Below are 27,895 nucleotides of genomic sequence, written 5' to 3' on the forward strand. Positions count from 1 at the left end.
TCTCTGTGCTAGATAAATCTTGGCTTAAGAGCCTTCCTTGGCAGTAACAACAAATTCAGACAGAAGCCATCAAAGCGCTGGAGATAAAATCCATCATGAAATCCATATTGCATGCTGTGAGAAGATCAATATTTTTTTCAGCGCATATTTTTAAGCAGAATTGAGGATGATTGATCCTGACCTCTGGGCCTTGTAATATACTTGGCATTGTGAACACTGGCTTTCCACAACCTTTACTAGGAATTCCATCAGTCACCTGCAGTTTCAGAATTACACTGCTTGCCACAGAAGCTGGCATGGCACAACACGTGCATTATTAATATCAACAAATCTTTATGTAACAGTTTATTCCTGTTGTCGCTGTGATGAGCCTAGTTTGCTGCTGTCACTCTATCTGGATTTTCCAGGGTGTGATAAATGTGGCTCTTGGGTGTGAATTATGTATGAGAGCAGTTTGTTCTGTACAAGATTAACAGGTTGAAGTTATTTCCTAGACTTTATCATACTGGAGAGAAATAAGGAAATGACCTAAAGTATTTCCCTTTGGTTGTGAAATAAAGAACTAAGTCCCTTCTAGCTTGTTTTATGCGTCAGCTAGGATTGGAGACCCACTGATTTTAAGCAAAGTAAAGGTAGAAAACTGAGTAAACTATATTTAAGTAGGGTTGATTATTTCTGTGGTCCCCATTATTGTGCAGCTTAGTTGGGGACTGGGAGCCCAGCTGGATTCAGATAATACATAATGGTAGGTAAACTGCAGGAAGATGTTACAGGCTGTTTTCTTGGGGATAATAAGCTCATTATTATGTCATAAACTTTAATTTTACACACTTAGTGAACACTTAGAAGATTTTAAACACTTGGTGACCTACAACTTATTAAGAGCCCTAATGTTTAAAACTTTAAAAAGGAACTGCCCAAAAAAAGGCAGGTTCAGGTCAAAGGACTACTCATGATTATTGTCCTTGGCCTCCCTGCAGCTGAACCTTTCCCTATCACTGACTTGTTCTTCACCATGTCTCTATGTTAAAGCAGAGTTCCACCTAAAAAAAAAAAAGTCAGCAGCTACAAAATCTGTAGCTGCTGACTTTTAAAATACAGCCACTTACCTGTCCCTCGGTCCAACAGTGTCCTCACCACCGCTGTCTTCTCTCCCTGGTGCCGGCATCTTCAGTGTGGGCACCCGGCTGTGACAGCTTGCGGCTTCACAGCCAGGTGCCCACTGCGCATGCACAAGAAGCGCTTCGCTTTGTAAATGACCCCGTAGTCTTCTGGGACCTGTCACGTGTTCCAGAAGACTATGAGGAGGAAAGGTAGGAGGACAACTTCCACTCCCGATCGCCAGTGGAACTGTGAAATTCAGGTAGCCGCTCCCCAAAGGTGCCAATCCTTAATGGAGAGCGGGGGACAAAAGCTTAAAACAGAACTTCCCTTTCTGGGTGGAGCTCTGCTTTAAGGTACCCATGAGACTGTAGCACCCGAGTGCCTAGACACACTCACTTACCAGACACTGCTATTTTTCAGGTTGAATTTAAGATGTAAAACATACTTTTTCAGAGTACTGTCCAGGCACAATTATGCACTCTTAGGCACAAAATGCACTTACGTTTGCTCACCTGTTACTCAGAATCAGCTGATGTCACAGAGTCGCTCCACATTATCAGGATCTAACCAGCTGTCTGATTGACAGCAGGCTCCCGCTCTCAGTGTGTGGATGAGAGCCGAATCCAGCTGAGTTTGCCCCCTCTCAGTAAATGCTGGAGGGTCAGAGCAGAGAGAGGTGACTGACTAGTCACTGTTCTCAGCTCCGTGAAGACAGAGAGCTAAATAATCAGTGGTCATGTGATTGCTCAGTTCTCGAGCCAGTGGGGAACAGCTGCAGCATCACAGCAATGCTGCAGCATGGGAGGTGAGTATGTATGTTTGTTTGTTTTTTAATACACCCCAAACATCACCTTTAAAACTATGCTTACTTTTGAAACTTACAACTAATATGTAACACTGTCAATGCAGCAATGCAAATATGTGCTACAAAATATCAACAATAAAAATAAAAAGAGAATTCAAAATTACTGACATTGAAATTTCTGCATTTAAATCAACTCTGATCCAGCCTAGACAAGTCCAGATAGCAGATGCTAAACGGGTTTTATAGCAATGGAGCTTAAAGAAAAAGTCTATAAAAATGTTTCATTTTATATTTCATGCCCCAAAGGATATTAAATATTCAGCAGACAGAAGCTATGATTGTGCAGTGATAAGTTCTGGCAAGATTGACCCTGAACAACATACCAGTTCTTCAGACTTGTGAGGACAGATATAAGTGTCTAATGTCTTTGACGTCATATGACATTTTCACTGCACACCCAAGGACTTTGCATATATTATGGTTATTTAATGATAAGGGGCATCACATACAGCATTGTTGTATACATCAAACACAAAAATAGTGAAGCGCTAAAGTGAATCCCTATATACACACACAGTGCATATAACATTAGACGAAAAACATACCTCATAAATAAAATAAATCTGTGGTATAAAATAATAAATAAATCAATAAAAAAATCAATAAAAAATATAGAAAAAATATAGAGAAAAAATCTTTCCTTGCCCTTAAATGTTTCTTCAAATCAATCAGTGATAAAAAATAGAAAATCCATAATAATGCGAATAAACAGTGATACAAAAATAAAATCTGTGTTAATTAATATTCAAAAAAGAATATATATATATAAGTGATAATTCCAATGATATATGTGACAACCTAACAGAATATAAATAAAAATTCATAAATTGTGATTCTCAATCAAATAAACGTGATTAATATTAATTGTGAAAAAACCAAACATTAAACTATTAAATAAATGATCCACTAAATCATGTGATGTTTAAATATGAAAATGTGTCCACAAATGAACAAAAACAGTCCATGCAATAAGGTGAAAACGACACTCAGTGTTCTTCACTTCTAGTGCTCAAAACAGAAGAAATCCTCCAATGGCAGCAATGCCTGCTCACCTCCCCAACTCGACCCGCAAAGGGCCACAAGGCTATAACTCTCCTCCAGGTAATCCTTTGCTTCCAAGCAGCTCAGTAAGGAATCACAGGACCTCCACTCCACCTCTGTGGAACCTAAGGGGTTAATCCTCCAAATTGTGTAAAAAGGTAGTTTGATCCTGATAGCTCTATTCCTCCCCTTGTTTAAGGGACTACCTCTGATCTCCTTTATGTCAGTGTCCAGATGACAGCCATCTGGACACTGACATAAAGGAGATCAGAGGTAGTCCCTTAAACAAGGGGAGGAATAGAGCTATCAGGATCAAACTACCTTTTTACACAATTTGGAGGATTAACCCCTTAGGTTCCACAGAGGTGGAGTGGAGGTCCTGTGATTCCTTACTGAGCTGCTTGGAAGCAAAGGATTACCTGGAGGAGAGTTATAGCCTTGTGGCCCTTTGCGGGTCGAGTTGGGGAGGTGAGCAGGCATTGCTGCCATTGGAGGATTTCTTCTGTTTTGAGCACTAGAAGTGAAGAACACTGAGTGTCGTTTTCACCTTATTGCATGGACTGTTTTTGTTCATTTGTGGACACATTTTCATATTTAAACATCACAAGATTTAGTGGATCATTTATTTAATAGTTTAATGTTTGGTTTTTTCACAATTAATATTAATCACGTTTATTTGATTGAGAATCACAATTTATGAATTTTTATTTATATTCTGTTAGGTTGTCACATATATCATTGGAATTATCACTTATATATATATATATTCTTTTTTGAATATTAATTAACACAGATTTTATTTTTGTATCACTGTTTATTCGCATTATTATGGATTTTCTATTTTTTATCACTGATTGATTTGAAGAAACATTTAAGGGCAAGGAAAGATTTTTTTCTCTATATTTTTTCTATATTTTTTATTGATTTTTTTATTGATTTATTTATTACTTTATACCACAGATTTATTTTATTTATGAGGTATGTTTTTCGTCTAATGTTATATGCACTGTGTGTGTATATAGGGATTCACTTTAGCGCTTCACTATTTTTGTGTTTGATACTTTAATACTTATTGGTTAAGGCAGAGTGATAGCAGCTGTTAGGATAGGGACTTATCCATATTAAGCGCAGGAGGATATTCCCATTCTTCATTGTTGTATACATAGTAATGTAAATACCATGCCTTGCTATGGAGATGTTACTTAATACACAGCTAGAGATCCATAGCATACCTAAACATATTCTAAGTATCCACTCATCCATCTGTTACCTTTTATCCTTGAAACTTGTTTTCCTCATAATCAATGCCAAATGGCTATATTCCTACAACACCCTAGTTTTAATATTTTCAATAATTTTAATAACCAATTGGACATAGAAAGCAATATTATTGCATGGTATGAACCAGTAGCCTCAGCTCTCTTGTACAACACATCATTCTGAGACCCAAATTAAAGATGTTCAGTAAACAGAATATATTTTTATTAGGAAAACTTTTAGAATTTTGTAATACATAATTCTTCAGCTTAAGAACCTTAGCATGTATCCATCTAGAAAATGCCTAATTATCAGTTTCATCAAGAAAAACATATTTCCAGAAAACAATTTTATTTGAGTGGAAGAAAGTTCAAGTGCTTAGAAATGGTTGATTATAGAAATGGAGCTCTTTATAATGCAGATGTTCTTTTGTTGTTGCTTTAAAATTACCATGAAATTTAACATGCTACCCTGCGCTATCAGTCCTGAGCTGATAGAAACCATAGTCTTACCCTGGGACACATTATTGAATTTACCCAGGAGTCATTTCTATTTTTGTAAAGGATCATTTGTACTGGATGGTTTTAACAGCAAACTACAGTAGCTTTTGTGTCTATTTTGTTTTACATTTTTGTTTATAGGCATTTTGAGATATATGCATTTGCATTAAGGATGCAGCGGCTGGCTTCCCCGCCCTCTCCTTAAAAACCAGCTATTCCTCACACATAATTTGAATCAATCGATACATTTTCAAAGGATGCAAATGTGAATCATTCTGAAAAATTGGAATTCATTAGAAAATGAATAAACAAATTTAAAAGGTTTTATTCCTTATATGAAGTGTAACATGGATTTTTGCTATTCGTAGATTCAGATGTATCCCAATTTCCAAATCACAGTAGTAACAATTTTCAACTAATCCAAATTAGGAAAGAAATTATCTGAATTTGAAAATTAATTTGAATTTGAAAAACATATTGCAATAAATACAGTAAGGTATAAAAGTGAAATAAGATGATTCCTACTTGGGCTGCTTTATAGAATAAAGTAGAACAGAGCAGAACAGAGGGCTGCAGAATACAAAAAAAACAGAGTCCAATAGAAAATAAAGTAATAGAATGGAATATGAAAGAATACAATAGAATAAAAAATAAAGGAACATAACAGAATATAAAAGAATAGAATAGAATAGAATAGAATAACATAGAATATAAAAGAAAAGATTTGAATAAAAGGGATTAGAATAGAAAAGTAAAAAAAAATAAAATAGAAAAGAATAAAATGGAATAAAATAGCATAAAAATAATAGGATAGAATAGAAAATAGAAGAGTAGAATAGAAGAGGAAATAACAGAATAGGAAAAAAATAGAATAGAATTGCATAGAATGGAGCAAATATAGCCATATTCTGAAATTTGAATTTTGAATTCGAATTTCAAACCGATTTGAAAATAACAAATATATGGAACTAATCTGAATATACAAAAAACAAATTCTGATATTGAATTATTCTAATATAACGAATATGACAAACAAAATTATTAACTTAATGAGGGAATCCAAAACGAAATGAAAAAAATATTTCCATCAGGCAGATCTCTGTTTGCAACCTACTTTATAACATACAACAGCGCTGATTTTAATAAATGGCTTCCAGCTGTCCTTTAGTGCTGATAATGAAACGCAGTGAAGTGGAGTAAGTACTAAAGTACCAGCTTATGTGGCTAGTAAGTCATACTTGCTTTTTTTTCTGTTTTGACTATGCACATAATATCTCCTGTTTTTCAGAGAACACTGTCTTGCTGTTAAAGATCTCTATTGCTTCAAAGAATGGCTCTCAATGGAGGAGAATTCACGCAAGGGAATTTATAAGCCTGGCTTAATGTTGCTGACACTTCCAGAGTGTGAGAAACTTCCCAGCATGCAGAAGAATCCTAGGTCTTGCATTAGGATTCCTTATTTTGGTAATGTCTTTTTGTAAAATTGTATAATGTATCATCCATCTTTTTGGTGGCATGCTGTTTTATCAATTATTTTGATGTACGTTTTATATTATGATTGGGGCAATAAATCTTTCTTAATGTACTACACTATGAGTATTTTCTTGTTTCTTGAATGGGCTTGTCCTCTATGAGGATAAATCTTTTCTGCATGTTTTTTTCTCTGTTCAGTTTTTGGAGTTAAAGTTTGGAGCTCTACCAGTGTCCGGATCATAGCTAATTTTTGGAATTATCCAGTGTGTGTTTTTATTCATCTACCATTGGGGGCTAGTTTGATCCTTTGATGTTATTAAGTGTCCAGGTCCGTGGCGTGCGTTTGGATTCTGTATTGCGCAATTTGACCCAACCTTAACTGGGGGTCAATTTCATCTGGTAAGAGGCAGTATTTTTGGGTGTTGGTGATGGTGGATTCTCTTCATCTTCTTGACCAGATTTTTGGTTATATGTAGCGTCACACTTTTATGTTTTATTACTTCTTGTAAAATTGCAGCATTTTTTTCATTTATTTTTATCTCTTGCCATTTTACCAAATAAGAATGCCAGAGAGCTACATTTAATAATTTTGCTGTCTATAGATTATATGTACAGTTGTGTCCAAAATTATTCAACCCCCAATGCTGTAAAGGGGTTTAGGGACTATAGTGTACATTTGGAATTGTATTCAGAATCAAATCCTACAAGGACGTTGTAACTACCCAAATGCAACTAAAATGACATCAATTGTTTATGTAATACAGTAGTAAATGGTTCTTATGTGGTTTCTTCATTGCCACAATTATTCAACCCCTTAAAGACTACCACTCTGAAGAACAGAGGTTCATACAGGTGCTTTCCATCAGGTATTGAAAACACCTGTGGATGTCACCGAGCAGCAATCAAGCATAATAAGCACCAATTAGGCAGCTTTAAAATGACTGTGATACTCAGCTCCTTCTAGACATTTACTGGTGTGGTTACAAACATGGTGAAGGCAAGAGAATGGTCCAGGAAGACAAGAGAAGAGGTGATTTCTCTTCACAGGAAGGGCAATGGCTATAAGAAGATTGCAAAGATGTTAAACATACCAAGAGACACCTTAGGAAGCATCATTCGCAAATTCAAGGCAAAGGGCACTGTTGAAACGCTACCTGGTCGTGGCAGAAAGAAGATGCTGACTTCGACTGCTGTGCGCTACCTGAAGCGTAGAGTGGAGAGAAGTCCCCGTGTGACTGCTGAGGAACTGAGAAAAGATTTGTCAGATGTGGGTACAGAAGTTTCAGCCCAGACAATAAGACGCACACTGCGTAATGAAGGCCTCCGTGCCAGAACTCCCAGGCGTACCCCCTTGCTGTCTCCAAAGAATAAGAAGAGTCGACTGCAGTATGCCAAAAGCCATGTGGACAAACCACAAAAGTTGTGGGATAGTGTTCTGTGGACTGATGAAACAAAATTAGAACTGTTTGGGCCCATGGATCAACGCTATGTTTGGAGGAGGAAGAACAAGGCCTATGATGAAAAGAACACCTTGCCTACTGTGAAGCATGGTGGAGGGTCAATCATGCTTTGGGGCTGTTTTGCTTCTGCAGGTACAGGGAAGCTTCAGCGTGTGCAAGGTACCATGAATTCTCTTCAGTACCAGGAGATATTGGATGGAAACGTGATGCAGTCCGTCACACACCTGAGGCTTGGGAGACGTTGGACCTTTCAACAGGACAATGATCCCAAGCATACCTCCAAGTCCACTAGAGCATGGTTGCAGAGGAAAGGCTGGAACATTTTGGAGTGGCCATCGCAGTCACCAGACTTAAATCCGATTGAGAACCTCTGGTGGGACTTAAAGAAAGCAGTTGCAGTGCGCAAGCCTAAGAATGTGACTGAACTGGAGGCCTTTGCCCATGAAGAATGGGCGAAGATACCCGTAGATCGCTGCAAGACACTTGTGTCAAGCTATGCTTCACGTTTAAAAGCTGTTATAACTGTAAAAGGATGCTGTACTAAGTACTAAGATTGAATGTCACTTGGGGGTTGAATAAAACTGATAATGCTGTGAGCACAGAAAAGACATTTGTGGTTATTTCATTATAACTGTTATGTTATATTTGTCTGACCTACAAGTGCCTCTTTAATGTAAATGTAAGCAAGATGACTGAATGATCAAAAGCAATGTCAAACTGGCCAAAACACTCAATTTCAGTGGGGGTTGAATAATTTTGGCCACAACTGTATTTATGTTGGCTATACAAAGCCAGATTTGTTCAATCACTAACAAACACACCATTTAAAGGCTGACAGATGATCTGTGCTTTTCCACTCAATCAACTCATAGTGGTTAATGGTTAAAACAAAACAGTATGCATGCGTTTACAGCAGTGAGCATTAAGCAGCAAATTCATGAGAAGCCATTAGCAATTACTCTCGAACATCTGACCATTTTAGGCCTGCTGGGGGTTAACCTGGTCAAAGATGAGTCAAAGATGGCACTTTTATCAGGGCAGCACAAACTCTCATAAGTGGCTTGGTTAAACAGAGGATTGTGTTTCAAAAAAGAGATTGTAGAAGATGCATTTTTTCCCAGAGCATAGATATGGCCTTTGTGGTAGGCTATGGGTAAGCCAATAAGGTTGGTTCCACATTAGTCCATTACCAATCCCTGTAAGCAGGATTTAGAAGACACATGTAGAGGAATCCCCAGTAGGTCCATCATATAGTGCACTACTTCCTGCCAAGTATGAAGTATAGAAGGGCAAGTCCAGAAGACATGGAAAGGTTGTCCGTCCACCTCCCCACATCTCCAAAAAGTAGGAATGCTGGATTAAGCCTGGAGGTTACATTTTTTTTAATGAAAATAATAAACATGTCATACTTACCTGCTCTGTGCAATCATTTTGCACAGAGTGGCCTCAATCCTCTTCTTCTGGTACCCCAGCGGGTGCTCCTCCCCCCACCAAATGCCCCCCATAAGAAGCTGATTGCTAGAGGGGTACTGCATACATGCTCAATCCTAAGCCGGGCTGATTGTGTCTATTCAGAACCACAGCCCGGTTCAGGTTTTGACTGACAACAGCAGGAGCTAATGACTCCCACTGCTCTCAGCCAAGCCTTTGAAAGTGTGGAGAGGGGAGAAGATCCACAGCAGATGTGCACAGTGATGGACTGGGGTCAGGCTCAGGACAGCATTTAGGGGGGTTGCAGAGGTGATATTGTTAAAAGGTTTTTTACCTTAATACAGAGAATGCATTAGGTAAAAAAAAACTTTTTACAATAATTTTAAAGTAAGCTGTTGATAGAAATTTAAACTGTAGTAGCTTGTGTTTTATTGAGACTAGGCTAAGAAAAGAATAGATCTGGGTGATGTACAGTATGTACATGGCAAGGATGGCCGAGTCCTACCTGTTTCTGTATGTTCCATCCATTATGTCTTTGGAATACTTACTCCTGAATGGCAGTGTCTGTGTTTACTCTAATCATTCAAAGAACTTGCAGTGTTCTACAGAGGAAAATTGCAGTGTCTGCATCCCTTTTGAAGTAATTATCCCTTAGAAAGTACAGTATCTCACCAAAATATAAATCCTGTCACAGAAGATGCCTAAAATTGTACTTGTATCTTAGTGCAGACTTCTGGGAAAATCACACTGGCAGAAAATTATATTTCTGTTGAAGTTCTGTACACCAACTGTGTACAGAAGGCATTGAATTGCATTGAATTTTACAGAAAATTACAGCGCTGCAGATTGAATAGAAAAGGTAATTTCTAATAAGATTCAAATACAATATGACTTGTGCAGCAATTGTATATGCTATATCATTTTTTTTATTTGCTATATTATATAAAGTGGAGATACCTTTTTTTTTGTGCATTTATTCCAAGGGCTCTGTTTTAGTTTAACTTTACTTGTGTCACATACTTTATAAATTCCACATAAAGAAGAGTACATTTGAAAATCAAATTTCTCTACTTTTGTCTTCCAGAGTTGCATAAGGAAACCATTACTAGTAAGTTGAATTGGAAAAATCATTTCATCATTGCAAAATGTGTTTCATTTTCTTTCAGTCACATTTATTACATACTTTGTGACCCAAATCTAAAATTGTTCGGATCACTGGAAAACATTAAAGTAAATGTTTTAAATTTAGGGAATAAAGATATATATGTGTCAGGTTCTTATTGCCATTCTTCCTAGTAAGTGATGCACCCCACAAAGTGATGGCAAAGCCAAAATTTTAAAGTAGTTACCAGAACAGGAGATGAAGTAAAATCTTTCAAATGAGGGCACCTGATTTCCCCCCACTGGAGAGTTTTCAACTCACTTTCTTCTATGTCTCTAGGACAAAAGTAAATTCAGCTTAAGGAGACCCTGTAAGCAACATAAAACAATTCCAGGCATAATAAGAGCTCATTCACATGGTCGTGTAAGGCCGAGCACTGTTAAGGACGAGTGTAGATACAGAATATGTGCCTGGGAGTCACAGCTATTTACATACAGCTGCTTCCTGTCATTGATTTGCACAGGCTGCTGGCTGCTGCTGTATGCAAGCAACTGTGACTATCGGTTGCACATATGCTATAGTTCTTGACAGTGTATAGCCGTGTGAATAATCCCTAAAATAAAGTATTTTAAAAGCTTCTTGTATGTTTTCCTCTCCATAAATTATTTTTCATTCACTTGTAATATCTTAAAATCTTCTGGAGATTTTGACCAGTCAATGCCCAAACATAGCCCCCTCCCTCCTTGCATGTCATAGTCCTCTCCACTTCTGGAAATGTCTAATGCTGGCCCAGCATCTCTGCCCCTCCTCTCACCTACAGTACTTACATAACCAGACAGGAAGAGAGATTTGATTATAGGGTGTCACTTGAGTGTCAGCAATGAGTCTACTGGGGCCGCTGGCATCACAACTTAGATGGTGTCAGCCAGCAGCAGTCTTAGGGCTTTTTGATGTCTACACAAGGGAAGTTTTTAAAGGTAAATAGCATGCATAAAAATAAGTTCAATGCATATACATAATCTTGTAGGAATAGTTTTGTTGAAAAGAATGGTCTAGTTACAGGGTCTCTGTAGGATATAGTTTAAACAGAGTTGGAATATTGGCTTATAGCACATATTACTACATAGTACCAAACATCTGTAAGAGGCAAATGCTTCATTGCTGAAAAATAATTCCAATTGATGTTTTAATGAAAATCAATTCTACAAAATTACAGAAACATACACAGCCTAGAGTACTAGTTAAAATTGATTTGAATGGTTCCCACATACAGTACTAGTTCTGTGGCAGCATGGCCGGATCTAGGGGTGGGTTGTGCCCCCCATATTTCCCTTGTTCCCCCCCAGGCAGGCCACCCCATAGCCACTGAGCTTCCCTTCCCTATACCCACATTCAGGACAAAGGGAGGGAAGCCTGCTGCACGAAACTAAAGTGAAGAGTCTGGAGAGAAGTCACAGAGGCTGTGGTGTTCTCCCCCCACTGTCAGAACAGCTTTCCTCCATACAGCAGATGACACAGGATCCATGGATTGGATTGTACATGGTATGATTACCGCCCCCCATCCACATCCTGCTGCCGGGAGATGGACAGTCCTTGGAGGACATGGGGGGGGCTAGTAATCAAACCATATGTGTGTACAGCCCAATGTATGGATCCTGTGTCATCTGCTACTTGGAGGAGCACTGTTCTGACAGGAGGGGGAGAGCACAGCCCATACCTCCTCCCTGCTCTGTAGTAATTCCCACCCAGGGGCGGACTGACAAATAATGGGGCCCCCGGGCAATAGGGGATCATGGGGCCCCTGTGTCCTTGCCCAAACTCAAAAAAGCCTATGAAAAAGGTACCAGGGGCATCTCATGGGGCCCCCTACTGACTCCAGGCCCTCGGGCAGTGCCCGAGTTTCCAAATGGTCAGTCCACCCCTGTTCCCACCTGTAAGTTTTGGGGTGGATGGAACTTACAGGTGGGGGAATTGTATAGGGACCACAGTGGGGGGGAGAGTATAGGAATCATTTGTGCTTGGAATGGGATAAAAGGTTTGTGGATGAGGGATGGGGGAAGGGGGCTATTTGTGCTGAGAAGAGGAATGTGCTAGAAGGGGTGGAGGGATTTTGGTTAAGAGGGGAATGGGGGGATATGACCCCCTATACACTGCCCTACTGACTCCCTGTACAGTGCCCTGCTGACCTCCTGTCATCTGCCCTGCTAACTCCCTGCACACTGCCCTGCTGACTCCCTGTCCTTTGCCCTGATGCACCCTGTACACTTCCCTACAAACTAATGGCCTCTGTACATTGCCCTACAAACTGCTAACCTTGTCCTCTGCCCTGCTGATCTTGTGCACACTGCCCTACTGATTCCCATACACTGCCCTGCTGACCTCACATTGTGTACCCCCCTGACATTTTTTACTGTAACCCCACATCAGATGGTCTGGATCTGGTCCTGTGTGGCAAAGAATTGCCTGTACAACTTTAATGCTACTAATGCATCTTACTAGTAAAACTGTCAGCAAGGATCAGAGCTGGTCAATGAAGGCCTCTTGATCAGACATTTTGAAACATTCCCTTTAAGTGGATGCTCAACCTTCCTTAAAGTGTATGTAAACCCTAACAATAGCCTTCTCTTCTTCGTCCCCTTTGGCCTGTTAATTATACCATTTGATGTCTTTTGATATACTGTATATAAGGGTAAATAATTCCTCTCGATTTTATCAGGAATTCAATTGATTTTCTATCTAAACATCCTGTTTTACCTCAAAGAGCCCTCCTAGACCTTATCTTGGACTACAGAATGATTATACTTCATGTTTTAAAAATCTGAGAGTGGGATTGGTTCAGTGGTTTAGCAAAAAATACACTGCAGTACTCTGTGTTGTCAATCCACAACAGAGGAGAAAGGTAGATCCCTGGAAGATTGAAAGATATTTTTCTGTAGGATCTTTTAAGGCATAAACATGAGGAAACTTGCATGTTTTACAAAGATGTATTGCTTTTTTCTTTATCTTAGGTATCTTACAGCAAAATGTTTTTCGAAATTAAACTGACAATATACTGTATAACCATAGTAAAATGTTGCATCCATATCACTATTACCTCTCTTCCATTCTACGAAGTTGGAATACGGAGAGCTTTCTAACATATTTGTAAAGCTGAACTCAAGGCAAATAGATAAATACTCATATAAAATACAAATGTGGTGGCAGATTTATCTGCCAAAGGATTTGTATTTCATGTCCATCCAGTCCTGAGATTTATATAACCCAGCACAGCATTGCCTGGAAATGAAATTTTTTTTCTTTGCATTGATAATTAACACTTACAGGTCTTGTCCACTCCCCCATCCTGTGACTGGATAGTGATCCCTGCTGTTCAGTCAATTGCTATAGGCTGATACAGTGTATATTTTAAATCTTTTTTATCTGCCTGGAGTTCAGCTTCAAGTTAATTACATTTTGTCTTATAAAAGAATGATATTGGTAATGTGCATGCATGTTTGTATTCTTTTAAAAATGTAACAAAATCAGTACACATAAAAGTTTTATTTTAGTTACAGATAAAGACTGCTGGGCTGAGTAAGCCCCTGTCTTCTTACATCTTATAAACTCAAACAGTAAAGTCTTCCTGCCATAACACCCAAACCTGTTTCTATCTACTTGAGAGTTTTGGTGTTTCCTTTCACATCTTGGTGCTCTCAGGGCCAGTGCTAGGCTATTCTGTGCCCTAGACAAGATCAACTACTTGCGCGCCCCCCCAAAAAAAAGAAAGAAAGTTTAAAAACAGTAGAAAATATTAAATCAACATAACATGAAACTGCTACATTTCTTTTAATTTGCAAAAATAAGTGCCATAAGATGCCACCAGCACTAATATTAAAGACAAAATATATATTAACCAAATATAAGTTAACTGTATTAACCAATCACACAGAGAAACAAAAAAAGAGACAGAGTTACAAAATTCCACAGTGATCAACAGTCTCCAGTTGTCTTGCAGTAAGGGACTGAGTCTGAGAGGAACACTGGAAGGAGTGGCAGCTCAGCTGCTACACTGGTCCCAGACCTCCGGCATCCTCCTCTGTCCTTTCTTCATTCCCCTCTGCCACCCCTTCCCTCAGCTGAAGGATCATTCATGACGTGACGGTGTCCCACGCGATCAATCTGCATCAGCTCCCCTCACCCCGACAATTGTTCATCCCCCTTCTCCTCCTGTCACCTCCATGACTCGCTATCCTCCTAGGCTCACCTCACCTTGGATGGATCTTGCCAGGGTGTGGAGTCCAGGCTGATGTTCTCAGTGAGGACAGGTGGCCTCCCAGCACTACATCGCTTCCCTCTCATACACATCGGGCCCCGATCATCCTACTCACATAGTTTTAACCATGCAACCAGAGCACACCCTGCCCTCCCAGTGGTGGACACGCCCCATTAATTCACTAGCAGGCTCTCTGTTACAGCTGGAGGATGTACCGGAGATGTACTGACCTATCCTCCGATCAGCGACTGTTGGTCGCCCAGTATACTGGGCTAATGTCACCGCTTCCCATCCTAGGGGGATCCGACACTTCACTGCTGCATGGAATACTGTCACATGTGTGTGTGTATATATATATGTATGTATACTGTATATATATATATATATATATATATATATATATATATATATATATATATATACTCAATGGATGTGTGTGGACAGGCTGCTAAAGATACCATCATTCCCTCATCATTCCCTGTGTATGAGGAGAGGGGGACTCAGCAGAGAGATGAAGCATTCATACAAGAGGTCCATAGACAACAAAGAGAATGTGCTCAGGCACCCCTAGGTGGCAGTGCACCCTAGGCAGCTGCCTAGTTTGCCTAGTGGAAGCACCTGCCCTGGGTGTTCTATCACATAATGTTTAATTCTTTATATAAAAAAAAATATCAATATGAAGAACAGAAGCTCCTAAAAAGGGCCACAGCAGACGTGCAGACCCCGGAACACAAGCATGGAGATCTCACCAACAGAGTGCCAAGAGATATAAGAAATTGGCAGATGGCTTAACTCACCAGCATTTACCAAAACTGCTATAATAATTTTGGGCGTACTGACCTTTTACTGTCCAAATAATTTAAAATCTTTTTATGTATCCTAGAAACATGTTATAGAGGCAATGGAAGACATTACCAAGGAAATGTCAACACTACAGCTTCAGGAACGCCATGCCAGAAATGGAGTCAGCAGGTAACATATCTTACATAATATTATACACATAACAGAAGCAAGGGCAGCCCAGTGTCTATGACTTGAGTATTTGTTGAATTTGAGTTCTCTTGTCTCAGGAAAAATGTCAAGATCCAGTATGTTATCTTAATATGGGAAAAGGGCTAATAAAATAAATTCTTATCCAGTTGAGACCTTTGAAAAATATTTGCTGTTCTGCACAAGCACCTGCATATTCCTCTGTTGCAACAGAATGGGATTTTCTAATGCTTTATTTGGTTTTAAAATAAGTAACCTAAGATATAAACACAGACTCTATAACAGTCCTAAGAAATGATAAGTGGCTGCAGCTGCAGTTGTAATTGCAGTTCAGTTTATAACACTTTACAAAGAAAATCAGTTAGTGGTGGCTAGTTTTTCATGTGTACATAACCGATAAGAAAGGAACATTTATTTGTTATCCTTTACAAAATTAAGCAGTTGAACTTAAAACTATTAACACATGGTAAATTAGGTAAATTGGTCAATTTAAATTCAATGATGTGTAACAGAATGTGTGAGTTGGGTATCAGCATCTCACCTTTCTGTGCCCATGACCTGATTTACAAAAATATACAGTAAATGTAAAGAGTCAATGAATGAAACATCCAAACATGGGAAGGGTAAGTAAGAACAAAATGAACTCTCAGTTGTGATCAGCTAAATACATTCTAGGTACATCTAAACAAAAGGTGTGCCAACTCTAAAACGACCTTTCTCAACCAAAGTTCTAGGGAACCTTAGGGGGTTGATTTACTAAAATACAGTAAATATTAGCAGGCCTTCCCTGAGATTGGGAAGTTATATCAAGGGTTCCTCCATGTTAAAAAGGCTGAAAAATGCTGGTCTATGGGCTTGTTTATACATGTGTCACCCTCAGAAGAGTGATTCACAGTGAAATGCTTTTCAGAAGACATTTGACAGGTGGCCAGGAGCCATTAGGTCTGTTAAATGGTCAGATGCCATGGTTGATACATATGTGTATTTGAAAAATGCAATGGTAACTGCCACTCAAATCTTGTGATAAAACTTTACAATGTCCCCTCCTCATTGCCTGTTTTAACCACTTGAACTTTCTCCTGTACAAGACAGCAGGGATAAGCAGTGGTTGGGGGATTGTAAACACTCAGCTCAATTGCCAGTGTAATCTAGGCCTTGTAGCTCAATTTCTTTAGAAAGCAGCCACCTAAAGTGACACTAAACTCTCATTCACTAAACTAAATTCTATTCAAGTATGTATTCTTAATGCATTTGTAAAGGCACATTTTTTAGAAATTAATATAGTTATCATTTTATACTCACCTGCTCTGCGCAATGGGTTTGCACAGAGAAGCCCCAACCTCCTCTTCTGGGGTCCTCTGCTGGAAATGTTGTCTCTTCCTCTACAGTCTCTGCCTCTATAGCAAGCACTTGCTATGGGACAGACATGTGGGCTTGATCCCAAGCTTTGTTGTGTGTGTCTATTGACACACACAGAGCAGCTCAGCCCCGCCCCCACCCCTCTTCCAAGATTTGACTGACAGCAGCAGCCAAGCTTGTGAGAGGGTGGGGAGAGGAAAGAAGACGGGCAGGCAGTTACAGTGCTGGATCAATACAGGCCCCAGGTAAGTATATGGGGGGAGGGCACAGCAAATAGCAAAACATACCAACAACAGTCTATTGTGTTGAAAAATGTTATGTGTATAATTATAGATACACTAGGTCAAATGCGTTACTTCTGAAGTGTTGCTTGTGGCAGTCATAGTTAAACTTCAAGCTATTATTTTTCTATTGCAAGTTGGAAACAGGAGAATCTGATAAAATGGAACGACTACCATTAAAATTTCAGCATACATGTTATATACAGATTATTTTATTATTATTATTATTATACAGGAATTATATAGCACCAACAGTTTGCTCAGCGCTTTACAATATAATTAATTTTCATGACTACACTGTTTGTTAAGGTCTTTCTTTACCAAAATGTGCAACCATTTAAAATGCTAAAAGAGATTTTTAATTTTCTTGCAGCTACCTCACCTACACAGAAGGATGGCAGATGTTTTCCAGGAGCTAGCCAATTCTGAGAATTATTGTAGAAACCCAGGAGGAGAACATAATCGTCCTTGGTGTTATACAGCAGATCCCAGTGTTCGATGGGAGTACTGCAACATTCCAATGTGTAAGATGGGAAATGTGCTTTCTGAATCTGGTTTATGCTGCTTACTTTGATTTGTACAAAACATTCAGATGTTGCATGATAAATGATTAGGGTTGAATGTAGGATCATGGTTATAAACCATCTTCCCTTTAATTTTACCTAAAGCGTCATTTGATTACCTAGATTTTTTTATTATTATTATTATTTAAGGAGAAGAGACATATTATTATGTCCCTTCTCCTTAATAAATAAATAAATAATAAATAAATTAAGACTGTCCTGCTTTAAAAAATACTTTATATGCTCCACCTAGGAGTGGGTGTTATAAACCTAAAAATCTAATTGGTTGCTATACTTTACATCAGTGGTCTCTAAACCGGATGTGGCCCTTGGTTTGCCTTACACTGGCCCTTGGGGCACAATTCCACCAACTGACAATGTTGATGGGGCACTATTCTTCCCAGTGATACCAACAATGGGGCACTATTCCTTACATTCAAATAAATGAACGGGCAATATTACTTCCTTTCATAGAGCAGTGTTTATGGCCACTGATGCTGGAGCATCTTCTACTCCCACTGGTCACAGTCCCAACCCCCTAAAGTCTGAAGGATTGTAGAATGTCCCTTTGCTTAGAAAGTTCGGAGACCCCTGCTCTACATCCTGCCTACTGCCTTAATGAATAAGGCTACAAAAGCTATATATGACTTACAGTACGTTTACAAAACACACACTGTTAGCACTATATAAAGCCTGTTTAACAATAATGATTACTCACTCCTGTACAACTGTATTGTGCAAATATATAAAAAATAAATTTAATTCAGAAGAAAATAATTATGTACTAAATATACCTATGTACTATATACAGCTAGTATACAAAGTAGACATTGCCTACCTTCCTAGGGCTTATGTTGTCCATTTATATGTAGCAATGAAAGCTAGCCCCTACTTCCCAGTAATCTAGCATTCCAGTTCTAGTTCCAGTCCTAGTTCTCAGTACCATTCCATGCCATTCAACAAACTATCTACAGTCTGCTAAGGCTCTGGGATTGGGCTTTTTAATGATGGGGGCAGGGCTTAATGTATTGTTAGGAATAGTTAAGATAATTTTTGTAAGTGTTGCTTTAAGTTAAAGCTTTATTAAACTTTGCTGTAAAATGCATGTTGAAAATAAAGGTTTCCCTACAAAGAAGATAATTAATACTGGCCTCCCTGCTACCTGTACCACCAATCTCTGCTGCAGTAAAGAGAAACCAATGGCTATATTCTGGTCCCCCACTGCACTGGCCCTATGTCACTACTGTGTCCTGAAATAATTTAGGGGCCTGCGGGAGGAACCAAAGAGCACAGTGGGGGACCAGGAAACTGCCACTCCTGGAAGTGTTGGTTTTAAAATATTCTGAACATTTTTTGCCACTACAGCATTGGTAGAGGAAGAGGTGAGCACTGATTATCTTCTTTGCAAGGCTAATTTTACTTTGAACATCTATTTTAGCAAAGGAATTGCTTTCAGATGGACTATTTCTTCTATCAGTGCCAAAAATTCTAAACTGCTAGTTCAGATGGCTATTTAAAACACAACACACTATTTTTTACATATCAGTCTTACACTTGTATTGTATTACTTTTCAAAGGTGTACCTCATTTACCGGCAACTATCAAAACAGCATTTGAAGCTCCAGCTATACCATCATTGTCTTCGTCCTTCTCTCCAGCACACTCCATGACAGTTATCATATCTGCCATCTCCAGCTTTGCTGCCTTGATATTGGTGATAGCTGTTGCCCTCGTTTGCTGTCGCAGACAGAAGAAAATGAAAAATATAAGCAGGTATTTACTAATTATTTATTATAATTCAAGTATGAACAAACTATGCCTCACATTCAGCACTTGAGACAGACTTGAGAAGAATCTTTCCATATAGAATTAACTAGCAAAAATGTTTTAGTTCCTCAACTGGCAAGGTTGGGGCAGCTGTGGTGGTGACAGCATGTGAAATGAGGTGGTGGCAAGTAAAGCAGTGCTGGTAAGTTTGAGAAGGGTGCATACAGGCATGGCCATGTGCTGTGGAGGTGGGGGGGGGTTAAAAAGTGCTGGTAGAGTGGTCAGAGTGTGGGAGCGCAGACTGGTGATGCTCAGAGTGTGGGAGTGCAGACTGGGGAGAGTGTGGGGGCTGGCTACAGAGTGGAAAGGGGGGGGTGGAGAGTGGTAAGAGTGTGGGGTCTACAGAGTGGTAAGGGGGAAGAGTGGTGAGAATGAGTGAGCAGAGCACAAAGAGAGGGGGCATCAGAGTGGTAAGAAAGCTGGAAAGAGAGAAGAGATGGGTTGTGGGAGCAACAGCAAAATGGTGAGTGAGGTTGGAAAGGGCTAGCAGAGTGGAGAGAAGGTAGGGCAGCATAATAGGAGTGGAAGAGGCTGCAGACTGGGGGGGATGGTAAGAGCAGGGGTGGGTGGGTAGAGTGGTGGTGGGGAATTCAGAGATCAGCAGCATTTTACTTGTCCAGCTATTTTTCCCTTTCTTTTTTTGTTTACAAACGATTTTATTGAATATAAGTAGACTGTAAAACAACAGCACACTTTCAAGTGTTATTTTCAACGAAAACAAGGCACTTTTGAAATGTACAATACAGAAAAGTATATTAACATAAGAAAGAGAGAAAAAAAAAAAAAAAGGAAAAAAGTAAATTACGAGTGCATGAAATACGTGAACAATAAGATAAGCTAAAAGATACATCCGTCAACAGTACATGTCAGGCAACTTTTACTGAGAATATTGTTAAACATGCAATAAGTGTCTACAATCTCTCCATGACTCCCATTTTTTATCATATAAGTGCATCTTATCCAGTAGGGTATAATGAATGCGGTCCATGAGCATTACAGTATCAATTCTGTGTAAAACGGAGTCCAAGGGTACAGCATTGGACCTCCAGTGTAAGGCAATAGACCATAAGGTGGCAATACATAATGTATGTATCAATCTCAGATTGGCATCAGAGACCCCTGGGATATTGGCCCCCAATAAACAGGTCTGTATGGATAATCGTATCGGGGTACCCGACAGTGAGGTAGCCACCTCAGATATCTTACACCAAATCAAAGATATGGTCGGGCAATCCCAGAATATATGAACCAAAGTACCTGTGAGTCCACAGCCCCGGAAACATAAAGGGGACGTTTGTGGGAACAATACATGTAGTCTTGATGGGGTGTAATACCATCTGGTTAAAACCTTAAGGGCTGTCTCACGAACCGAAAGAGATCTAGAACTCTTGCATATATTATCCACCATGGAATCCCAATCCTCCTCTGAAAAAGTGATACCACAATCCTCCTCCCATTTTTGTCGATAAGAGGGGGGTGTATGAAAAAGGCAGATCAAAAATTGGTGATAAAGATCTGAGATAAGACCCCTACCCCTAGGAGAGTCACGGCTGATACGTTCAAAAAAAGAAATCGGGGAAGATGGCATAAGGCCAAAGTGTGAATTAAAAAAATGTCTAATCTGTCGGTAGCGAAGGTACTCGCGAAGAGGAACATCAAACAACACACGTAGCATATCAAAGGTAATATAAGATCCTCCTCTTTGAAAATCCGATAATCTGATAAAGGATCGATCATACCACCAACGAAACTGTTGAGGGGAAGAAAAAGCTACAACAAAAGTGGGGTCACCAAAAAATGAAACACCTGGGGGGGTAAGAGAGACTAGATTCAATTTAGATTTGTATTTGGACCAGAGAGTCAGCGAATGAGTCACTATGGAGTTATGAAAAGTAAGCGAGCGGGGGGAAATTTTAGACCATAGAATTCCCGGTAAATAAAATGGGCGTATTGATTGAGACTCAAACTTGATCCATGGGATTTGAGAATTAATAGTAGCCCATTGTGATAATTGCGCAAAACGAGCAGAGAGGTAATATAGCCAAAAGTTGGGGAGGCCAAGACCTCCCGTCCGTTGTGAGCGGTACAAAATGGATGAAGCAAAACGTGGATGCTTATTTCCCCAAATAAAATTATTAACAGTCCACTGAAAGTGATCCAAAAACGTTTTTGAAACTGGAACTGGCAGTGATCTAAAAAGATAAAGCAGTTTGGGCAAAATATTCATTTTAACCGCCGTGACTCTACCCAGAAAGGAAATATGATAACCATGCCAAATCTTCAATAGAGTAGAGAGACGTGATACACATGATAGATAATTAGCAGTAAACATATCCGAGTATCTAGGGGTGAGATTAATCCCCAGATAGGAGATCCTGTCCTTGACCCAACGAAATGGGAAAGAGCTACGGAGAGATGCACTTAGGGAGTCAGGAACATTAACCGGCATAATCACCGATTTGGTAAAATTAACGGTGAGACCTGACACTAAGGCAAAATCGTTCAATACAGCACATAAATTAGGCAATGAAGTCAATGGGTTAGTAAGAAAAAGCATAACATCATCGGCATACATGCTCATTTTAAAATGTGAAACTAATAATGAGTAACCAGAAATATCCGAATGTGATCTGATCGCCAATGCCAAAGGTTCCAACACCAGCGCAAATAGAAGGGGTGAAAGAGGACAACCCTGGCGGGTGCCTCTACCCAATGTAAAAAAGTCAGAGTTACAACCAGGAAGCCTTATTCTTGTTTTAGGAGAGTCGTATAGGGCGTGCACGCCTGCCAAAAACCCGTCACTAAAGCCCATTTTCCCTAGCAGGGAGAATAAATATGGCCAAAGAACACTGTCAAAGGCCTTGTTTATATCTAAACTCATCAACAGAACCTCTTTGGAATGTAAATTAGCATCTTGAATAACATTTAGAGTGAGTTGAATGTTATCAGTAATAAATCTGTCGGGAATAAAACCCGACTGGTCTGGAGAAACCAAAGAGGAGATGATAGGGGCCAACCTGTTCGCCAAAATACGGCTAAATATCTTCAGATCGTTATTCATTACTGAGATTGGTCTATAGTTTTGTGGCAAACAGTGGTCTTTCTGTGGTTTAGGTATTAGGGACATATTAGCCAATAGCATCTCCTCAGGGAACCTACCCCCCTGCAAAACATCATTGAATAAAGTTATCAAATAGGGAGCCAGCGTGGGGGCAAAATGCTTATAATAACTAGCGGTAAATCCATCTGGACCCGGTGCAGTAGAGCGTTTTAGCGCACTAATCGCACAAGTTATTTCCTCCAAAGTGCAGGGGGCATTAAGGGAGGCAATCTGAGAAGGTGTAAGAGCAGGGAGGGATATAGAATCCAGCCATGAGTCTGATGGAGGAACAGAATCTGACTGCGGAGAAGCTAGTAGATTAGAATAAAAGTTTTCAAAAATACCTAAGACTTCCTGAGGTAGAGATGAGATAGTACCCGAATTAGTGCGTAGTTTATACACGTGTGGGGGGCGCAAAGAGTGGTTCAATTTCCTTGCAAACATGGTAGATGCTGAGTTGCTATGTAATAGGAACGAGGCCTTCGACCAGCGGAGGGCCTTTTCAGTCTTTTGAGAAAGCAGGGTATTCAGTTCTAAGCGTTTTTGGGACAATAACTGTTTATTGAGGAGAGATGGATTAGCAACATGACTTCTATAGTGTGCTTCTAATTCTCGGGTAAGAAGTAGTACTTGCTGCCAATGTTTTCTATTTCTGGATGAAGCCATGGAGATAAGTCGGCCTCGTAGGACCGCCTTATGGGCTACCCATAGTGTGGCCGAGGATATATCAGGGGTTGAATTAGATTGAAAATATTCCCGGATAGATGTAACCACCTCTTGACGAGAGTCAATATCAGTTAGCATAGAGTCATTAAGTCTCCAAGAGAAGGGAGTAGGTGCCAATCCTATAAATGTGATAGATAAAGCCAAGATATTGTGATCCGACCAGGGGCTCAAGTGAATACAAGCTGTCTTAGAATTAGCTAGTAAAATCGGGGTACAATAGATATAGTCTAATCTGGCATAAGAGTCATGTGGGTGAGAATAAAATGTGTAATCCCTGGCTCCCATGTTGTGCGCTCTCCAGGCATCCACCAACTGGAGGGCATCCAGTTTCTTGGTAAGGGATTTTGGGAAAGCTTGGGAAGAGTGTGAGGAGGAGCTACGATCCAAAAGAGGGTTTGCCACTAGATTAAAATCACCACCCACCAATAGATGAGGGGATAAAAACCTATCCAGAGCACCAAAAAATTTAGAAAAGAAGGAAGATTGTGCCGAGTTCGGTGCATAAAGATTAGCAATCGTAAGTTCTCGACCGGAAAGGGTGCCTTTAAGAATGATAAACCTACTGTCCGGATCACGATACACATGTTGAACCTCAAAGGGGAATGAGTTATGTAGAAAGATGGCTACTCCCCTACTCTTGGAGGAATGTAGGGTATAATACCCCTGCCTATAGGATTTATGAAAATATGTTGGGTGTTTTGCGGCTGCAAAATGTGTTTCCTGTAATAATATAATTTTAGCTCCTAGACGCTTATATTGAAGAAAGGCTGTTTTGCGCTTATTTGGCGAATTGAAACCCTGGACATTATGCAAGATACATTGAATTACCATAGTAAACAAAGTTTGACACTATCAGCGTAAAAATACACACTGGAGAGATATCTCCTAAAATTATTTGGCTAGACATGATGACCCACAGGTCCACATCAGACAGATCTACCTGCAGCAGTACCAGCCTAGGGGACCCCCAGACCCCAACATGGGGGTCGTGACGTCCACAGACCGGCACAATACCAACGTCATACACTAAAGTTTTGTGAAGAGAATGAGCAAAAAACAATAGAAACGAAGCTTTAATAGCTCCTACAGTTGAGAGGGTAACTAAAGAACATGGATCAGGCAGGAAATTTACCATACCCGATAAAAAAAAAAATTCAGACATTAACGGGCCAAATGGGCCCAGACCCTGTCTCCGTAAAACATGGAAAACGGAGCCGTCACCCCTCAATCGGGCGGCAACACCTCCGGCCATGTCAGGAGGCAGGGTGGGGAAACGAGTCCAAGAGTTGTGAGACCATGGTTTAATGGGCGTAATTAAGAGGGCCCGCAGACCCTTGTAAAACTTAACTCGTCCAGCTATTAATACAAGGCACACATAGTTCGCAGAACCACAAAGATATCAGAGCAGTGACCACAAAAATGCATATCCTGACAGTGTAAGAGATAAAGAGCAAAATCCCTGTGTCCCAGTTCCTGTCAAAGTCATAATATACAATAGGCAGGACCAAGGACCGTCAAAACAATGGGTATCAGGCATGTGAAAATGGTCCTGTCAGCCCGGTGCTTGTCTGACTCTCCTTCTATCCCTTCGTGGAGATGGAGTATGCCAAATGGGAGAAACACGAGGGGTGGAGGGTGGACGCCGAGGTGACGGGGCATCCGCCAGGCCCAATTTGGCCAAAATTTCCCTACCTTCAAGAAGGGATGTGGCTATATATGTGCTCCCATTATGTGGAACTATCAGCTTAAAAGGGAAGCCCCACTTGTAGCGGATACGAGCTGAGAACAGGGCAGTGGTAACTTCCTTCATTTTTCTACGTTTCTCCAACGTGGCCGGGGAAACATCTGGAAAGATTTGTAGAACCGAGCCATCGAAGGAGATTGTTGGGGTATTACGAGCAGCTCTAAGTATGTCTTCTTTGGTCAGGAAATCCTTCATACACAGGACAATATCCCTAGGCGGCTTGTCATTAGGAGGTTTAGGGCGCAGGGCTCTATGGATGCGGTCACAGGCAAAAGACCCAGGGTCGCGATCCGGAAGGAGTGACTTGAATAACTTGGTTGTGGTTAATGAGAGGTCAGATATAGACTCCGGAATTCCCCCGATTCGCAAATTATTCCTGCGGTTGCGATTATCTAGGTCCTCTACCTGCGCCTGCAATTGTAAAAAAGCCATTTGTAGATGGTCATGCTCTCTGGAAAGTTCACCATAGGCTAAGCTAAGTTCATCGTGTTTGGTTTCTAAGCGGTCGGTCCTGGAGCCCAATGTGGCTATTTCCTGAGAGAGAACATTAGTGCTTTTATGCAATTCTGATTGGAATTTGGTGGCCAACTTGGTGTACATAGATTCCAGACAAGACTCCAGATCCCCCTTTGTGAGTTGCTGTGTATTTTCACTGACGAGGGCTAAGGAAGGAGCTATGGTATCCTGCGTGGGATCGGACAGGGATGCTCGTTCTGTAGTCACTGGAGACATGCTGCAAAGCTCTTGTGCCTTAAGTAGGTATGTCGTGAGGGACTTTTGAGCTTGTCCCTTTTTTTTCTTGGTGGACGGCATACAGGGAGTCTCCTGGGGGTGATCAGCTGAAAATTGGATAAGAAATGGAGAAAATAACCCCAGGAGACCTATAACGCCCAAAATAGATTAAAAGTTGTAGTTACATGAATGCTGTCGGGGTCATCCGCGAAGACGTTATATTGTAAAAATATTTAGCAGGCCGTGAAAAGGCAGAGAGGACACAGGCCGCAGTAACCACTTTATATCTTGCAGGAGCAGGGTCACAGCACCAGGTCCCACCCCAGGGCCTGAGAGGGATGCAGAGCGTGGAGCAGAGGGCCTCCAATATCAAGCACAGGGCCCTCCAGGGCAAATCCAAAAAAACACCCCTCGGAGCAGTATCAGGGCTCCAGTAGGCCACGGAGCCCGACAGGGGCCGCTGCAACGGAGGCAGATGGCGTCTGGGGCCGCAGCTGTGAAACCCAGTCCCCAAATCGCAATGGGGGGACCTGAGGACTGTCAGCCCGTCCCCCCTTACTCACTGTGACCGGATGAGAGGAAGGCCCCGTCAGATGGTGCAGGCCACAGCTGCCCGCCGCAGTGGGGAGTGGCAACACTGAGCGGCGACCCTCTCACAGATCCAGCTGATGCAGAGGGCGCCTCGGATGTCCCTGGACGATCCCCCACCACCCGGATGGCAGCGGGTGTGGATGTGAGGCGCCGGAGCCCCGGCCCAAGCGGCCGCACCAGGCCGCAGATATCCACCGCCACGGAGGGCAGAAATATTACCCGGAGCCCCTCTCCCAGGTCTGGGAGATGTCCCCAGGGATCTCCGCTGCCTCTCCGTGATTATTTTTCCCTTTCTCAGTGATGTATTACTCAATTTCAGTTTCCACAGGTTTATCTCTAAAATATAGCATTGAGTAGTTTTTGGTCTCAAACATTTTGTAATCTGGAGCGTCACTTGTTGTAGCTAGGATCGGCAAATAGTCTGAAAGTGATTCAGTTAGGGAAGAATGAGAAGTGTAGGGTCTGGATCCAGTGATTGGACAGAGGAGGAGAGTGAAGAGGGAGGAAAGGTAAAATTATTATGCTAATAGGAGTAGGAGAGTTATGCATGGTTGTGTCCATTTGTGATTGTGACCAGTTGAAAAGTGAAATCCCTCACACTTAATTCTCTAAGCAAATTTGTTTTGTTTTTTGGATAGAGTGGGGAAGAGTTAGAATGTCTAGCTTTGTGTTGCTGTCTGTAGCCCAGCTGGAGAGATTTACCATTTTATTTATCTTGGTGACCATTGCCACCAGGAATGAAATTAAGGAAAATCCAGACAAGAGGTAACTAGAAATCTTACAATGGGGACACTGTCCAGGGACCTTTCCCACTCCCCTCCCCCAATACATACACTTTAAATAGCTATAGGATGTTAAACCAGTTGTAGTCACTGGATGGCTACATAAGCCCCCCCCAAATTGTTCAAAGTACATAGAGCATATGTATAAATACAGCAGCTGTCAAAAAATAGTTATTCTGGCACAATAATAATATACAAAGAGTTTTAGAAACAATGATCTGATGCAAGATAGCATTCTTACTTTTGTATATATTCTGTGTCATTCATCTGAAGATCAAAGAGATGAGTTTTGATTTGCATATTATGTTAGTTAGGGACTCAATCACACCTGCCCTCACACATTTGCCCTCATTTGATGCTGAGCTTCTGTGGTTGAAAAAACTGAAATCCAGAAAATAAAGGGGGCTAGCCATGGACAATAAGGCTGGGAAAGAAATGTCTAGAGGATGCTGGACATCCATCAGCCAGGAATTGAGGTGAACTCTGTCTGACTTGCTGCAATTTCTATTGCATGATGTGAGAAGTTTACAGTGTGCTGTATAATCAGAGTAAGCAATTTCAATACAGGAGAGGAGACTGTACAACTATGCATGACTAAAGGTAATGTTGGAGTTCTGCTTTACGAATAAAAAAATGAAAGAGATGTGTGGGGATGTTCACTAGTCTCACTGGGCAACAATGGAAGCCATGGAGTCCCTACATATTACATCTATGG

The 27,895-nt window shown here is 40.6% G+C and overlaps 1 protein-coding gene across 1 annotated transcript in view; it reads left to right on the plus strand.

Annotated features, from left to right (window-relative positions):
* The window catches only part of MUSK (muscle associated receptor tyrosine kinase), a 214,889-nt gene that overhangs the window by 133,194 nt on the left and 53,800 nt on the right, over positions 1–27,895 (plus strand). Inside the window, exons 10-14 of the mRNA XM_089674715.1 lie at positions 6,056–6,231; positions 10,216–10,239; positions 15,369–15,457; positions 17,489–17,639; positions 19,256–19,451. Of these exons, the coding sequence (XP_089530841.1) occupies positions 6,056–6,231; positions 10,216–10,239; positions 15,369–15,457; positions 17,489–17,639; positions 19,256–19,451 (636 nt within the window). The remainder of the gene's footprint in view (positions 1–6,055; positions 6,232–10,215; positions 10,240–15,368; positions 15,458–17,488; positions 17,640–19,255; positions 19,452–27,895) is intronic.

The sequence above is a fragment of the Staurois parvus genome, unplaced genomic scaffold, assembly GCF_062004578.1.
Source record: "Staurois parvus isolate SC_StPar_1 unplaced genomic scaffold, SC_StPar_1.0 ptg000012l, whole genome shotgun sequence".
Lineage (NCBI taxonomy): Eukaryota > Metazoa > Chordata > Amphibia > Anura > Ranidae > Staurois > Staurois parvus.